This window comes from Chiloscyllium punctatum, chromosome 9, assembly GCF_047496795.1.
Source record: "Chiloscyllium punctatum isolate Juve2018m chromosome 9, sChiPun1.3, whole genome shotgun sequence".
Taxonomy (NCBI): domain Eukaryota; kingdom Metazoa; phylum Chordata; class Chondrichthyes; order Orectolobiformes; family Hemiscylliidae; genus Chiloscyllium; species Chiloscyllium punctatum.
Window position 1 is genome coordinate 67,369,992 of NC_092747.1, and position 18,871 is coordinate 67,388,862.

At 37.5% G+C, this 18,871-nt stretch overlaps 1 protein-coding gene across 7 annotated transcripts in view; it reads right to left on the bottom strand.

Annotated features, from left to right (window-relative positions):
- The window catches only part of LOC140481473 (disks large homolog 2-like), a 956,164-nt gene extending 937,328 nt beyond the window's left edge, over positions 1–18,836 (bottom strand). For 4 of the 7 annotated variants that reach the window (XM_072577706.1, XM_072577705.1, XM_072577704.1 and 1 more), the window contains exons 1-2: positions 18,729–18,836; positions 17,452–18,103 (exon numbers count right to left, since the gene is read on the bottom strand). In XM_072577706.1, coding sequence (XP_072433807.1) covers positions 17,452–17,470 — 19 coding nt within the window. In that variant the 5' untranslated portion in view covers positions 17,471–18,103; positions 18,729–18,836. The other 3 variants (XM_072577702.1, XM_072577703.1, XM_072577701.1) reach the window with 3 other exon arrangements.
- Positions 18,837–18,871: the final 35 nt, after the last annotated feature.

Sequence of the window (18,871 nt, forward strand, 5' to 3'; positions counted from 1 at the left end):
TTTTTTCTATATAATCCACTTGGTTGACCACACCAGAAGGACATAAGAGATGGCAAGTACTATGGGATTTTGGGAATGTAATCACATAATACATAAAGAAAAAGATGTTATAACCTTTACAACCCTAAGCTCAAAACCTAGCCAAGGTGTCTACAGGTGGAGGAGTGAAAAGAGAAAAGACCAAAACTACTAAGTTGGCTAAATTTGGCCAAACCAAAAACCAAAAAGGGGAGTTGAAGGAACTTAATCAATCTTTTAAGTCAGAAGTTAAATTCCCAGTCAGAAACATCAAAGTAAATGGAATAAATCTGAAAACCCACAGATGGATAAGAATAAGATGGGAACACAAGGAAAGGGTGAGGCTATGAAAGCAAAGAGTGACGGAGAAGCAGGAAGAAGTAGGCTACACAATCGAAGATAAAACATTATTTATTTGGGGTAAAGCAAAAATAATATGTCATGTACTGTGACAAAAGAATAAACCAACACCAAGGTATCTGAACAACATGCAGTGTGAATTGACAGAATGAAGAATTCACTACATGATCTGTTGTGTTAAACAACTGTGAATTTAGGTTAAGTTTTAATCTTAGACTGACCAGGCTGATTGGATGTGGCAGCTCAAATAATTTGTTGCCTGTACCCAAACCTCCTGTGAGTTTATCAAATTGAATGACAGAGTTCACAAAAATCAGTTTTGGGACCTCAATGCTTATTTATATAAATAGCTCGAATGAAGGGACGGAAGGTATGGCCTCCAGATAACTACCAACTACATGTGCAAATTTGCGTAAGGTAAAGACGACTAGAGAGATAAATGCATGGCTCAAAAGGTTGACACAGGAGAAACGGGCTCAGATTCATTCCAGAAGTAGCCCAGAACTCACTGCATTCAGGAGGTTCCAAAGAATCATAAACTTTTGATGTGACACCCCTTGTTCAAGGAAAGAGTAAGCAGGAATCAATAAACCAGTGTAACGTGTTGTAAAAATGCTGGAGTCCATTATTAAGGTGAAACTAGCAGGGCATGTTGAAAAAGCTTAATGTAACCAAAACCTCTACAGTTTGTGAAAATCGTTTGACAAATTTACCAGCGTTCTTTGAGGAGACTTGATAAAAAAAGGGAACTGACATATTTAGTGTTGTTGAATTTCCAGAAAGCATTCAATAAGGTGCAACTTCAAAAAATAATTGCACATGAAATCTCAGTATTGTGGGCAAGATATTAGCATAGATTGAAGATTGGCTATCACAAAATGCAAAGTTGGGATTAACGGGTTTTATACAGGTTGACAGACATAACCAGTCTAGAATATAATCTATCTGTACTAATGGCTTAGGAGAGGAGCAGAGTATAACTTTTTTTTCAAATTTATATTAAAAAAAAGGTGGAAGGCACATTGGGATAAGAACTTAAAGAATCTACAAGAGGATATAGACAGATCGAGTGATTTGGCAAAATACTTGCCAGACGGTGTTGAATGTAGGAAATTGAGAGATCGAATACTTTGATGGGAAGAATCAAAAGTATGATTAGTATTTAAATAGAGAGGCACTCCAAATGTGCAACACAACTCTTGGATGCTAATATTTTATTTCATATACAAATGTAGCAAGTAATTAAGAAAGCAAATGAAATGTTGGTATTTATTATTAGGGGCTGGAGCTTAAAAAGAGGGAAGTCTTGTTCAACTGTTCTGTGTGTTTGCAAGCTGCTCATGTAGTGCTGTGTGGTTTTGGTCCTCATATTTATAAAAGGTACTGGTATTACTGTCATAGAATCAGATGTGCAGCATGGAAACAGACCCTTCAGTCAAAATTGTCCTTGCCAATGAGATATGCGAAATTAATCTAGACTGCAACTCCACTGCATTAGAGGCAGTTTAAGAGAGATTCACTGGGCTGACTCCTGGTCTGAAGAAATTGACATATCAAGAACAGCTAAAAAGATTTGGCCTTAATTTATTAGAATTTAGAAAAATGAAGAGTAATCTAATTGTTGAAATATACTAGATTCTGAGGGAGCTTGACAGGGTAAATGTCGAGATGATGTTTTCACTTGTAATCTCAACTACTGGGCAGATTTGTAGAATAAAAAACAAAGATGCAAGGGAATTTTTTGGAGAGTACTGACTGTGGAATTCTTTCACCCAAAGATTATAAAGGCTAGATCACTGAAAATATTTCAAAATGAAGATAGATTTTGGAGCTTCTAGGAGTTGAGGGTTACAAGGAGCTGGCAAGAGAAATGGAGGTCTGGTATGAAGGAGCCATGATCTTATGAGAGGTAGGCTCAAGAAGCCAAATGCCCAATCCAATCTATCAAGTTATATACTCTATGGTGGAAAAAAGGAATCCCTGGGATTCCTCCTTTCTCATCCACATAGCTACAGGGAAATATTGATATGCATAACCTCTTTGCCTTTGTGTAATACTATTTTTTTAAAAACTAGACCAACTTAGCAGTTTGCGTCTCCCTTAAAAAATGTTTCACGCAATATATAGAGTTATAGAGCACAGAAAAACAGTCCCTTCAGTCCAATCTATCCGTGCTAACCAAGTTTCTCAAACTTAGTCCAACTTACCTGCATTTGGTCCATATCCCTTTAAATCTTTCCTATTCATATGACTGTCCAATTTTTTTTTTAAATGTTGTCACTATACCTGCATCTACATACAAACCAACCTTGTAGAAAAATGTTGCCTCTCACCTTAAGCGTATGCCCACTAGTTTTGAATTCCCTCATCCTAGGGGGAACACCTTTGCTATTCACCTTATCTATGACTCTCATGATTTTATAAACCTCTATAAAAGGTCACCTCACAACCTCCTGTGTGCCACTGAGAAAAGTCCTAACCTATCCAGCCTCTCCCTCTGACTCAAACCTTCCAATCCCAGTAACATCCTGGTAAATCGTTTTTGAACCCTCTCCAATAATATACTTCTAGCAGGGCAACCAGAACTGTACAACCTCAACATGACATCCCAACTCCTGTACTCAATTGTCTCAGTAATGAAGGCTAACACGCTAAATGTCTTCTTAACCACCTTGTCTACATGTGATGCAACTGTCAAAGAACTATGTACCTGAACCCCTAGGTCTCTCTGTTCAACAATAATCCCCTGGTCTTTACCTTAAACTGTACAAGTCCCACCAGTGTTCACTTTACCAAAATGCAATACCTCCCATTTATCCAAATTAAACACCATCTGCTACTCAGCCCATTGGCCTAATTGATCAAGAATTCCTTTGTAATCTTACATAACCTCCTTCACTGTTGACTATACCACCAATTTTGGTGTCATCCACAAACTTACAACTATGCCTCCTAAATCTTCATCCAGATTGTTTATATAAATGACAAACAACAGTGGACCCAGCACAATCCCTGCAGAACACTGCTGGTCCCGGGTCCGAAAAGTAACCATTTTCTACCGTCAAGCTAACTTTGTATCCAATTGACAAATTCTCCCTGATTAACTGTACTTCATCAAGAAAATAATTTTGAATGATCTTTGGACCAAAAAATGATAGCGATAACTTTACAGATTGAGTGAAAAAGCAAGTGAGCTTAAATTCTGACAAGCTGACATTTTTTTAAAAAAACTTTGCTTACACTTTATTGAAATAGGTTTGAAAGTAGCATTTTTTCTTTCGCCCTCTCCAAAAGAGGAGGGATATTATGATGGCTTTTATTTAATGTTTACAGATTTGAACTTGAAGAACTGTAGAGATACCTGGATTTTTAGAAGAATTCAATGAAAAGAAACATTGGAAGTGTTTTAAAAAAGGCATTCCCAGAAACTACATGTTTCAGATAACTGTTAGTCTTGCTTGGTTGAACACTTTTTTTTTGCACCACAAGATTTTACAGCTGTTCTGTTTCAATCATGTTTTCAGGCTTAAAAGTGATTTTGGAATGCTAGGAGAGGGAAGCTGCTAAAGAATAGCTTGTGTTCAGCTCATCTCTTCTACTTCTGAAGCACCTTTGTGGTGAAATCAGTGTGAAACCAGACTGTCTTCTGAAACAGGTTGGAAGATCTCACAATACAGTCTTACCTCCACAAGCCAAGGTTCCAGAGATAACTGGTGGCAATACATTCCAGACCATAATGATGGCTAAAGATTTCAAACTTTCTCTTGGTCTTCAAAAACCAGAAGTAATGACCAAAGATATTTCCCATTCTCTATTTCCCATCTCTGACCCCCAGTGAATCACTGCAAACAGAAATCAGTTTTTCATTCTCCACTTGGTGTTTGTGTCTTGTTTCGGTTTAGAGTGTTAAACAACTTGATATTACAAATAACATGTCATGCAATTTTATTTCATTGATCAATAATTGTACTTTAAAAAAATCTGATTGGAAGATATTTTTATTTCATGACTAATATAGAGAAAGCATACTACTGGCTATATTAGAAACCAGATGAAACAATGTTGTGACCCATAGGTGTAGCACGACTAGAGAAAGACATTGTTTTGCACCCATCTCAATCATGTGTCCTTCTACATTGATCTCTCCCATTTTTGACCTTCTCCATTGTTCCATCCAAATTTAAAACACAAACAGCAACAGAACTTGTTTGTTTGCCCAATCACTGGCTTGGAAAACACCAAATACACTTTAGTGCATATTTCCTTATGGCAGGGAGTGCTATTAACAGAAGAAATTATTGCTTTTAGATCAGAGATCTTTCATTGGAAAAGGTACAGGAACAGGAGTTTGCACTTTTGATATGAGTTCGCTAAACATTTCAGGCAAGTGGACTCTGCTTTCCTGCGCCAGCTTCAATTTTTGTTTTAGTCCAGATTTACAGGATTGCAGTTTTTCCTTCAATTTCCTAAAATTGATTGGAGCAGTCTTTTAAAAATATCATAGCTATGTAGCAATTTACTATTCATTTAAGCAATTCCACTTTCCCCATTTTGCCCCAATTCAAAATTGAAATGCAAGACCATGTGCTTGAAACAAATTATCTCCATTGCTACTGATGCAATGTGAAGTTCATTTCATTGTTATGCATTATAGATGGTAAAACAGATGCAAAAGTCAAGAGTTAGAAATAAAAGACAAAAAAAATGACAAGTCAGTACCATGGTAAACAAAATAATTGAAAAATGCTGAGTGCATTCTTGACAGGGAAGATCAATGTAAACTCAAAAAGGTCAACCACAAATATTAACTGGGCTTCCCTCTCAGCAGATGCTACTAGAGTCTTCGCAGCATTTAATATTTACATTTCAGATTTACAAGAACATATTGATCAGCATGTGCAGCACTTAGCAGTTGTGCTGGTACCACTTTCATATCATAAAGCGATTTCAGGTGCAAATCATAACCTCTCAGGAGTGGTTGCTGCAATCCACGGAAACCAAGATTGTCTGACATTGTTAGAGGAGCTTATTTCATTTGTTACGGATTTGGCTGTGTAGCTCTTTGTCATTACTGCTTCCTCCATAATGAAAACCCTAGCAGTTGCTCGGTAGAAAACCGATACAGAGGAGTTGAGATGGAGGTTGAGGTTCTTCAGATCAGAAATATCAACTTTTGTACATTATGTCTTGACCTCAGTAAAAATAAAAAACTGTTCCAAGTTCCAGAGCACATATTTCATTTGTATTTATAGTGATCTTTACTGAAAAATTTATGACATGTATGTCATAAATGTGCCCTCTCCTTTTTGTTCTCTTCTGCCCCTCATCACCTCTGCAACTTGCTTATAAATTTGCTTTATCCCTAATTACTTCCAGTTCCACCAGAAGATCATAGACCAGATCATCAAGTTTTTCTCACCACAGATATTATATGACCATTGAGAAATTTGTCTTTTATTTTAAAATTATCATATATTGTAGCCTGGTCCAGATCTAGAAAGTTCCCATCTAGGCTCACTATCATTACAGCCCTTTAGAAGCTTTCCAATTTCTATTTAGTGTCATGCAAATTTATTCTGAGATTCATTTCAGAAGTTATTAGCTTGTAATGAAACGGAGTCAATTTTCTGGAAAAAATAACCACAGCAACAAAAAAAATGCTTTGGACAATGTCCAACAGGTTGTAAGCTGTAGGTCTGTGACAGAGTACAGAGAGCAAATAAAACAGATAATAGTGCAAGGCAAAGCAGATGATCCTCAACTCCCTTTGCCATTGAAACCTTCAATTTTGTTTTTAAAAAACAGGATCACAAATTTTCTTCTTGTTCTCTCCCCTCTTCCACCCAGTTGTTGTAATTTTGTAGGTTGGTCAGTTAGCTGGATAGCTAGTTTGTAATGTAATGTAGACTGACACTATTTGGGATCAATTCCAGCAACAATATCTACCCTCCTTTTTGACCGCTTTCCTCACCTGAGGAGTGGTGTACTGCCAGTCATCGCTGTAATGAGAAAGGAGCCCTATGTTGCTAAGACTGTGGAAACTTTAAAAATTACTTTTTATAAAATGTGCTGCAACTAACTTTTGTCCAGTGATGAAGAATGGCCATAGAATAACGGTTTCTCTCCAAAATGGTGCCTGATCTGCTCAGTAATTTAGTATTTCCATCACCAGAATTTTACTTTTGCCTAAGTTTGGCCTTCATTCCTTTGATTTCTACTGCTTGCTCATTAAAAAGAAAAAAGAATTCAAGAATTCAAAAGCAAACTAACATTATCAAACACCTTTACAGGAACAAAAGGACCCAAGTTGTTTTAGCTGAGCCAGACTAGATGTTGGAGCTTTGTGAATTGTACAATGAGGAACACAGAAAGGGACATTTACAAGTTGGAATTATAGCAAGAAAAGGTTTTGTAGACCATTCGTAGGAATGAATTTTGGAAAAGTTATTCATCGCTCAAGCAGCTTCCTGTGGTAGAGTCGAACTGTGATTTTATTTGAACTAAATAAAGCTTAGCAAGTTCAGACTTCTCCAGGAAGGGAAGAAGAAAAGTGGGTTTTTTTCCTATGCAACATCACACCCACTTCCCAGGGAATGAGGAATAATCAGACCCCTAGAAAGATAAGGTAAGAGATACCGCCAACCACTAATAGAGAAGTAGCCAGTGAAGGAGGAAGACGAGGCAGAAAAATAATAGGGCAGACATTGAATTTGAACTGCTATTCATTGGCAAGATAAATAACAACTTGGATCGGCTAATTTGAATAGTCCACTCTATAAATTTACTTAATTTCTATGTAATTCCATGAGATAGTATAAGTCTACATCTATTAGCTCCTACAACAAGGAATAAAAGTGTACAGTATAAAAATGTCCTTTAACGAGAAAACTTGACAGAAACTGAATGGTTGCAGAAACAAAAAAGAATTTGAAGATTTGTAGCTCACATTGAGGTCTGGATGTAAGTTTGCTCGTTGAGCTGGAAGGTTCATTTTCAGATGTTTCGTCACCAAACTAGGTAACATCAGGCAGCCTCGGGTGAAGCCATGCATCTATGTGCATAGATTTCCTTGGGTTGGTGATGTCATTCCCTCTGGTGATGCCATTCCCTGTTTTCTTTTCTCTCAGAGGGTGGTAAATGGGGTCAAAGTCAACGTGTTTATTGATAGAGCTCTGCTTAAAATGCCACGCTTTAGGAATTCTTGTGCATGTCTCGGTTTGGCTTGTCCTAGGATGGACGCGTTGTCCAAGTCGAAGTGGTGTCCTTCCTCATCTGTATGTAAAGACACTAGTGAGAGTGGGTCATGTCTTTTTGTGGATCATTGATATTCATGTATTCTGATGGCTAGTTTTCTGCCTGTTTGTCCAATGTAGTGTTTGTTACAGTTGTTGCAAGGTATTTTGTAAATGTTCATTTTGTTTGTTGTCTGTATAGGGTCTTTTAAGTTCCTTAGCTGCTGTTTTAGTGTGTTGGTAGTTTTACGGGCTACCATGATGCCAAGTGTATTCAAAAAGAACAAGTACCCAATAAACACAGTCCGCCGATTTCTCAAACCCAAACAAGCAGACAAGACGCATCCAGAAACATTAGCCACTCTCCCCTACACCAAAGACATCTCAGAAGGCACTGCCAGACTACTCAGACCTCTTGGCATCATGGTAGCCCACAAATCATTTGCAAGAACTGTAACAAATACTACATTGAACAAGCAGGTAGAAAACTAGCCACCAGGATACACAAACATCAACTAGCCACAAAAAGACATGACCCACTAACACTAGCATCCTTACGTACAGATGAGGAAGGACACCACTTTGACTGGGACAACACATTCATCCTAGGACGAGCCAAACAGAGACAAATGTGAGAATTCCTATAAGCGTGGCATTCCAGCCAGAACTCTATCAACTAACACATCGACTTGAACCCCATTTACCATCCTCTGAGAAAAAGAACCAGAAATGACATCACCACAGGAATCCCAAGGAAACCTAAAAACACAAATAGAAAGCGGATCATAATACCAGTGCTTCACCAGAGGCTCGCTAATGTTACTTAGTATGGTTACAAAACGTCTGAAAATGAACCTTCCAGCTCAGCAAGCAAATTTACATTCAGATAAAAAAAATTCTTGACGCAAGTGTTCATCGCAAATTTACTTAAGATTGGAGGTCTGATGTGAAGTCCTTGCCATTTATGAAAATGAGAGATCTTAAGAAAACAGAGTATCATTCCTGAAGCTAAATTCAAAACAACAGCTGCTCATTTTCTTATCCAAGGCACAGTGCCAAAACCTTATCAAGACATCAAAACTAAAATACTCATCTATGACACGGATATAAAATATAACAGCCAGAAAGTCTGGAGAGAGTACGAAAGGAAGAAATGAATCAATATATAGCATACTGAATCAAACTATAAACCAGCTCAGCTACTAAGACTTTGATATCAAGCAACATTTAAAACAGTGTAACTGAAACACCTAAAACCAAACCATTACACATCAATATAAACATTCGCCATTATTGTTGGCACAACAGATCTGGATCAATGACAGAATGATCAGGTTAAGCTGAAATTTTGACCTCAATGCCAATCTCATTTACACTGGAACATAAAATCAGCCTAAGTCGCAATCAGCAGAAACATTAAAAGAATGATGAAATTAACACCTTTTTCCCCTTCAAATATGAAAACTAAAGACTGAAATTATCAAAATTAATCTGACACGCACAACAGACATTAAGGAAATATAGCTGTGTAATGCATCTTGCACTGGTGGCTTAAAATAGAAACAAAACAGAAGACTAGATTAGATTAGATTAGATTACTTACAGTGTGGAAACAGGCCCTTCGGCCCAACAAGTCCACACCGCCCTGCCAAAGCGCAACCCACCCATACCCCTACATCTACCCCTTACCTAACACTATGGGCAATTTAGCATGGCCAATTCACCTGACCTGCACATCTTTGGAAGACAGCAGAGAATTTGTAAATTGCATAAAAATAACAATAAAGCATTCAGACTTATGACTACTGCTTGCTTTTCACAAAATGTTGGATGTAATTTTACATTCATTTGAAACGAGCATAATCTTAAAACTTGCACATTACTCATCATGCAGGCAAAGACATTATGAGGAGTAATGATGCATCCTGGTTCAACAGGTGCATACCACACTTTCTTCAATCTTTTACTTCAGAAATTCTTATTCACCAATTGCATGTCTATGGACATTACTCAAGAAATTTTGATTAGTTTCTTGCTAAGCTATCATAGTGTAACCAACATCTATATTATTCATTTCCAACTTTGGATCCATTATCTTTTATGAATGTCATTTCTGAGCTATTCAAGATATTAACTGCGAAAAGATTTGGGTTTGGACCAAAAATCATTTTTGCCAAAGTTTAGTAAATGTCTCAAATTTGTAAAAGACAACATATGCTGCAGCTATTATCTTTTAAAAGACTATTGTCTACTGGCTGTTCTTGATATTTTGGCTCACAGCAGAAAGCCTCTTTTAAAAGTGATAAACTGTAATACTGGAGGGCAGAAAGTAGCAAGAGATGCCATATTTACTTAACTTAATATTTATGCTCTGTGGAGATCAAGTACAAATAAGAGGAAAACTATAATAAAATCAAGAGGAGTGATTAATACTTGCATTAGAAAGACAAATCTCCAGGACTAAATGGCTTCCATCCTAGAGTATTAAAAATAGATGAGGCAATGATGATCAAAGGCACTAATGACCTTTCAAAATTCATGAATGATTCTCTTGGCTGCAGGAATTGTCAATGTCACTCCATTGGGCAAAAGAGAGAGTGAAAAACTCAACCAAATTGGTCATTTACTCTAATATTTGCTGCAAGAAAGGTACAAGAATCTACTGTTAGGGATAGAGTGCTTGAAAAATGTGACTGAATCTCAAATGAATTTGTAAAAGGCCAGTCAAGCTACTAAGCATAGCTAAACCTGAGAAATTATATTTTAAAAAGTAGATAACAAACAGCTTTCTCGGTACAATGTAGAGTTAAACTCTTTCAGAGTGTAACTTCTTCACCCTTCTTTAAATAATTTGTGTAATTTTGCTATCAGACAGCAGCTATTCGTCTCCTTTTATGCACTTCGTTTAGACAATTTTTTTGGTTTCTTGTCCTACGAACACGGCCTTCATTATTTCCTCACTTGTCTGCCACCCTGAAGACTTACCTGAGTATTTTCTCCTCTCACCCTCTCCCCTTTACTTGCCCACTTTTCTCTTTGCTCAGCTCTGATGAAACAAATCAACCTGAAACATGAATGTTGATTCACTTGCCACAGATATTGTTAGACCTATTGAATATCTCCAACATAGTATTTATATTGTAGATATTTAGCTCATGTGGAGCAACTGAGTATTCATAGATGGTATTTCTATGAACTTACAGAAGCCATTTGATATAAATTTGATGTAAAGCATTTGATTCACATAAACCACTATTTGACAATGAAAGCACACAAAATCAGAAGCTTGTGACAACTATGGAATCAGTCATAATGTAAATGATAAACCATTGACAGTGGATCACTCTTCTCATTCACAATTATCACTGTGCAGAACTGCTCCTTTTCTCTATGACTAACATCCCCATGCCCTAATCCCCCAACCAGTCCAAAAGGAACTCACATGCCTTGAAGATCAAAATCATCCGTGCAGAAAGCCTAGGCACCAGCTTCTACCCCAACGCTCTCAATTTCATAAGTTTCCCCAAAGGTTCCACATAATTCTACAGTTACTCTCCACCAACCTTCCCACATGCCTTTACATTTTCATTTCCAATTTCAAATCATTACAAAATGGTTCAATTTTTATTCAACTTGTTCATCACCTTCCAAAAATCTCAGCCTCCGAAAAAAAGCTAACTTTTGAACCGTAGTTTTGACAGGATGAACAGGTTCTCTGAAAACTCCTTTACATCGGAGGACTCTGAACAGGTCATTATCTCCCGTCTTCTACTTTTGTACACCTTCAAACTGAACCTTCTTTCCTGTCATAGCACCAAGACTGTTCTGGGCAAAACCAGAGAGTGTATTCTGTAACTGCAAATATTGTGCATTATTGTTTAATATCTCTGCAACATTAAAAATGGTTTTACACTGCACTGTCCATCATATCATTTCTGCATTCCTGTCTAATGAAACCAACATTTCTTCATCCATCCAATGAGTTCTCTTCTGCTTCCTTGAAGAAACTATGTGCTCAGTCTTTGTGCCAGAGAATCAGCTTTGACATGTATTCTGATGATACTCAGTTGAATTTGCCCTAAGTTCCATGAACATACAATACCAGCATCATTGCTCTCTTGATATTCTCTTCCAACTGAACTTTAGGATCAAACTATTGTTTTTGATTCCACCATAAACTCTAATCCTTTGGCTAATTGCAAAAGGCGGCAATAATCCCGTAATGTGACAGAGAGACCAACTTCCGTCCCAAAAACACTGCTCCCCTCCACTCTTCTGAAACCCACTCCGTACTTTTGATCATTATATACAAAATTGTCCAACAACCCCAATGTTGACCTGCCCCCTTCTGTAAATTTCAAAATGTCCAAAACTCTGCTCTCACTTGACAATCGTCCCTCAAATGACCTACAATCAGAAGATGTAAGCTTACTTTCTCAGTTTTTCAATCCCACCACATCTTAGTTTATCACTAGCTACACTAGCCTAGGTCCTTTGCTCCACCATTTTGTCAATGATAATGACCTGACATATCCCTATGTTCTTTCATGTGTTAATTATAATGCTGGAGACTTCAGCCTGACCACAAGAATTCTCTCCCAACCACCAGTCATTTTTAAAATCCTCCTTCCAGAAAGGCCTTTGGATAAATAGTTCATTCGCTCATCTATCAACTGCAAGTCTCTTGATACATTCCCTATTCTAAAAGCTGCTGTGATGCACAGACCATTTTTAAAATTATAGGCTGAGTGTTGTCTAGTTGCCACCTGCATTAGGTGACAACTGATCTTTTCAGACACAGACTTTAAGAACACATTTATAGCATTGTTTTCTTCTGCTTAGAGGAAGGGGCAGGAATATTCAGTTTGTATTAACTTGGATGAAATAACATATCAAATTATAAAGTTTTATACAGTCAAAACTCAACATTTAAAAATGATAGTCTGCACCGAGCTGAAGTATTACTGCATCTGATTTAAACTTTGCCATCTGCCCAATTGTTGGTATTAAATAGGATAAAACACTACCATAGTGTCTTCGAGCACATAGTAGTGTGTGTTACATACAATAACATTTCAAGTATAAAATAGCCATAAATCGATTGTCAAATTTAGTCTATATTTCAGAACTTTCAGTTTATTACTTATGCATAGAGTCAGACAAAAAACATACAATCTAACCTCTCATTCCCTGTATCATTCTATTTCAATTAATCCAACAAAATGCAAGACTACAATAACTACATCTCACTTCCTTCTTTGCATTGTTCTTTTCCTCCAATCTCAAGTAAATCAGCTGAGAAGTCAACATGAAGCAGGATTAAGCACGAACCACAACATACATACGAATTAGGAGCAAGGCGTCTGCATTCAGTAAGATATGTTCTGATCTACGACTGATTTCATTAGTCCACATTACTGCTGACCTTGATAACCTTTCATGCTCACGAAATGGTGGAGCAAAGGACCTAGGCTAGTGTAGCTAGTGATAAACTAAGATGTGGAGGGATTGAAAAACTGGGAAAAATCTACCTGTACCTTAAAAACAGACTCTGCATCTACTATATTTCTAAGAACAGAGGTCAAAAGATTACTTTAATCTATTTTAAATGGACAACTCATTTTTAAAACAGCAGCCCTTTCTTCCCTAACAGCAAACATCTCTTTCACATGCACACTGTCAAGACACCTCAAGATCCTACACGTTTCACTCAATTCACCTCTTACTCTAAGCACCAGGTGACACAAGCTTTCATGTCCAACCTTTCCACAGAAACACAATTCATCTGTTTCAGATAACTCATTTAGATTCCTCTTTAAATGAAGGAGGCCAATGCTATACAGTACACAGTCTTCCAGATGTGATCTCACCAATATAACTCAAGCATAACCTCATTTTTGTATTCAATTCCCTCTGTAATAAACAACATACTATTATATTTTGAAAATTTGTAGAACCCACGATATTAACCTTTTCAGGACAGGAGATTTCTCTGCATCTCAATTTTGTAATCTCCCACCATTTGATAATTGTCCATCTGAACAGTGTATAAAAATAATCTCATTTTCTCACATTATATTCCATTTGACGGATCAATGTCCATTCACTTAACCCCTTGGCAGCCTCATTCCATTTCCGGATTATAACTATTTCTAAGACGTTAGATGTATCATCGATAGAGCAGAGTGATGTAAAATACTTATTAAATTCACCAGCCATCTCCCTACTCTTCCATTAATCACTCCCCAGACTCACTTGTTAACTTTCTAAACTACCTACAAAAATTGTTTGCATATTTCTTGTACAAGGAGAGAAAACCTAGTATATCTTTTAATTGTTCTTGGATGAGAACATTCAAAAAACTTGACCTGCCAGTAAGCTGCATGTAATTATGACTTTTTCCTCAAGTTTGATACTTTAAACCATCTTAGTTAGGTCCAGATGATAGATCCTCATCTTGGATTTCCTTCAATTGGAATGCACCTATTGTGTATTAAGAAATATCCCCTTGGATATCTGCCACTTAACTATCTCACTTTGGCCAGTACTCCTCCTCAAAAGGAGAACTGACTGAAGTGAGGTAGTTAAATAACAGACATTTAAAGGGATATTTAATTGCCCCAGTTTCAGTTTAAAGTAGAGCTTTGGAGCAAACCTCTCTCACTCGCACAATGTAAAATTTCATCATTATATATTAGTAGCTATTTTAAGCATGCTTGCATTAAGTAATTAATAATTTGATCTTGTTGTGCAATACCAGATCTACCATAATCTGCTCTATAGTTGGCTCCAGAATGTGCACTAAGTGAGCAGTCATTCTACAGATTAGCATTAAAGAAACATTATCCTGCCATTCTATCCCCAAGTCATTGACTTCAGAAGTTGATGCCCCACTAAGATATTTTTGTCCCTTCCTAGAGTCAGCCAATGGAAATAATTGCATCAAATATACCAAATTTGACAACTCCAGTGTGTAAATTGTTATGAAGCATGACATTGAAACATATTATCCAGACAAGGAGCTTGTTAAATATCAAACCCTTTAGAATTGGCCTCTGGTGGCACAGAACTTGAACCCTGTGGAAAAGAAAAGAAACTGTTTGTCCCCAGTGGGGTTACCATTGACAATAAAGTGAAATGGATTACTCAAATGCTGTGGCTATAGAAACAAATGAGGGCATGAAGGGGAATAAATAATCTCTTAATCCCCTAGAGAATGACCAATCATCTATATGCTACAAGTCTAAGTATGACGGAATACTCCCCACTTGCCTGCATGAATGCAGCTCCAACGAAACTCAGGAAGCTTGACACCATCCAGGACAAAGGAGCCCACTTGATTGCACCCAATCCATCACATTTAGCGTTCATTCCCTCCACTATACTTATGTATTTTATTTGCTAGATGCACTGCAGCAACTTACTAACGTTCCTGACAGCACCTTCCAAATCAGCACCTCTATAACCTCGAATGTCAAGAGCAGCAAATCCATTGGAACCACTACTGGCAATTTCCCCTACAAATCACACAACATCAGGACTTGAAACTACTGTGTTCATATATTCACATGTGGGGACCGATTCTCTATAAACTGCAGTGCAAGGTTTTCGAATTAACAGAATTTACTTGTGTAACCAGAGTCCAGTTGCCAAGCAACCAGCAACATTTTTCTCCTATAAATTGTGATCATTTATAATAAATCTATAAAAACTACAATAAAGTTGTGTTGATGTATAATTACTAATATTTTGTGCACTTTGTCCAGATCTTACAGAAGACTGTCAGTGAAGAAAAATAAACAGAGGATCATGTCAAAGTCCAATTACAGCTGACACTGAAGGAATTTAACTTCTGTTTGACAATAACCTGGTGCCTGGAAGCTTCGAAAACACATCCCCATCACAGAGTTGGAGACTTGGGAAAGTTCTGACTGACTTACCTTAATAGTTACCCAGGGAAGGTTGATGAATCAAACTTCATAGTAACCATAAAACTGAGGACCTTTACCTGCATCCTGCTGAACACCAGACACCTCCCTAATCACCAGTTTCTCCCTAACAACGTTCCCATCCCATACCCAATGTCTCCCATCGGGAACCAACCTGACCACCTCTGAACCAACATGCCCCAACCAGCCACTTACCTTCTTTCTAAATATTATCAAAGTACCTGTCACCTGTAAAACCCTTTTTACAGAAGGCTGTTCCTTAAAAAGGAACACCTCTTGGCATAAGATCAGCATTAGAGCCCGAGTGATTTCCTAGCTGGTTTGACTTAAATCTGGTCTTAAAACTGCTAACAAGTAAACAGGAAATCTTTGGTAATCCCATTTTAATCAGACCTATTCTACAGTAATAGGTCTATCATTGCCATAATACAAGTCCATTTCACTGGGCAAAATTTAACCACAAACTAATCCACTGAAACCCACAGAGATAATGCATTAGAAAATCCTACAATTGTGGATTGCAATGCAATATTAAATCAGAATTGCAAACATCATTTCAAGCAGTAAAATATTGGAATACGTTGATGGTGTTCTTATCATAATGTTCTGTTGTACAGCCTATTAAATAAAAGTACTATAAGTGCAGTACTGGAAGTCCTTACACAAAATACTGGGTACATAAACCCTCATTAAAAAAAAATGATTTATGAAAATAGGAAAATCCTGTGATTTGATATACTTGTGTCTTTGAATCAAAATACACAATATTTACATTGAGAATGAGTCAATATTGAATCACTACAATGTATACACTTGACGAATATTAGATTTTTTTTGGTTACTAACTTACCGTGCTACATTTTTATGGGTTATTCAATTTCCCTCCAGATTGGTCATTGAACAAAACATTTTATTTTGGCTTAGTTCAAAGTCACATCCAAACAGTAGATAAATCAAATACTCAACACTAAATAACATTTTAACCACAATACAAAGTTTAGATTTTTTTTTCAAAAGCTTAGCAGGTCTAGTAGTATCTGAGAAGAAAAATCTGAGTTAATGTTTCAGGTCCAGTAACCCTTCCTCAGAACTGGCAGTTCTGAGCCAAAAATGTTAACTGATTTCTCTTCACAGATGCTGCCAGCCCTGCTGAGCTTTTCCAGCAATTTCTGTTTTTGTTTCTGATTTACAATATCCGCAGTTCTTTCGGGTTTATTCAGATTTTGTCCATTCGTCTACTGACGAAAAAAACAATTTACAAAATAGAGGAATAAACTTTATTAGCAAAAAAGACAGTCTGGCTTTTCAATTGGGACTTCTGTTACTGAATTTTAAGATACTTTTGTGAGTCTCTAAAGTAGCTTATATATACACCTACCTGGTCAGGTCAAACCTGATAAATCATAGGCATCAGATGCCTTTGTGAATGTTCAAATCAAGTTTCAGAGAACATTATTTTAGTTCTGTTTTTGGCCTAAATTGAATCAAATAGGGAAAAAAAACCCACAATAACACCAATGGAACAATGACAGTAGGGGGGAGAAAAACTGTTCTCAAAACATGCTCTTAACCTAGTGGCAGGCACTTTGCAACTTCTGGAGACCAAGAGTGAATCAAATATATGCATGTGGTAGAAATCAGCTTGACCAAAAACCAAATTCTCCATCATTTGGTTAAACAACTACTGAATGAAGTAAACTCTACCCTATATATTGTACCCAGTATAATATTCACTTAGTCTTGGTTTATTTAAAAAAAGGTAACCTTGAAGTGACAAGATTCTAAATCCTGGAAACAAACGCAGTTAATATATTTGACACTTTGTCAGTAATAACATTTCTCTAAAAAGGAACACAAACACGAGCCATGACAACCGTGGAAACCCAACTCACCTTGTTTCTTCACCGGCATTTTTTCCCTCAAAATGTCATCACCAATCTCCGCCAGTTCTAGGTATGCTTGACACCAGACTCCACTCGTTCTCTCTTCTCACTCATCAAGCAGGCGAAACACTCTTAGCATTTAAACTTCGTTGTAAAGAAAGCCCCAAAAAGGCTATATGTGCTAAAGAATACAAACAAATCTCAAATACACACATCCACAAAACTCACAATAAAAAGCTTTGCGAAGAATCTATTTGTTAAAAGTGAGAATGGAATGGCCAAATGTTTTATATAGAACGGTTATTCACTGTCCAGTTCAAACTCAGAACACCCATAAGAATTTGGCACTTTTGTTTTAAAAAAACAGGCGGAATCTAACTCGATTCGTTTCAAGAGAGTCTAGACATTCGTTGTAGCTCTCAACCTGGCAAAAGAAGGTGTTTCTTCCTTTCACTCGTGATTTCTTTTGAAAGCTTGTAAGATTTCCCAGCCAGGTGGTGAGGCGCTGTTAAACAGAGTTGGAGCAGGGATCCAAAGAAGGAAGCGCAGCTGGCCAGTCACCCGCACTGACTGCCCCTAACATTAATCCAGCATCAGTTTTATTCATCGCGTATCATTGTCTCAATCCCATCGTTGACGGACTCAGCCACCATCCGTGACACTGTTTGAGAGAAAAATTAATCAAAAAACACATAAACACCCTTGAAATCTGACTAAAAGAGGATCGAGAATCGCTCCCAAATACGAATACAGAAAAAATAAAAATAAAGTGATCGTTATTAACTTGATTCCCCTTTCGACAGTTGGACTCAAATGACAAGGGCCACAGTTTATCCCTGAAGAACGAGAGAGAATAAATTCAGCAAGTGAAATGCTATAATCAAGCAGTAGGGAAGTGGGGTTCTTATGGTGCAATGGTAGTATCCACAGCTCTGGACCAGGAAGCCGGGTTAAAGTCGCACCTGCTCCAGAGGTGAATAATAGAACATCTCTGTACAGATGCTGGGCCACAGCTCCGTATGTCTCAATTCTGACAACTCTGCTGCTCCAGGCGGCTTTCTCACGGGACACAAACAGAAAGGGCCGACATCTACCAGCTACATTATTTTCATTAGAATCGAATCTTAAATACCAATAAAGCATAGTCTGTAAAATTTGCACCTCCCGAGGGAAGGTAAAACTACTTGTTTATATGTGTTAGATCTTGCACAATACAATTCGCCATCTACTTCGAATTCTGAACCGACTCATCTTTCCCTCCCAACAATTCTACCCAATTTTTTTACCCGGTCCTCCCACAACGACCGCGGCTCTCGCTGAATAACGGAAGAGGCTCGCGCCACGTTTGATTGGCGTCTAGACACTACCCACGAACATCCACCACTGACCAATTGACTGGCCGAAGGGAGGCGGGGCTTCCTCTGTGGGC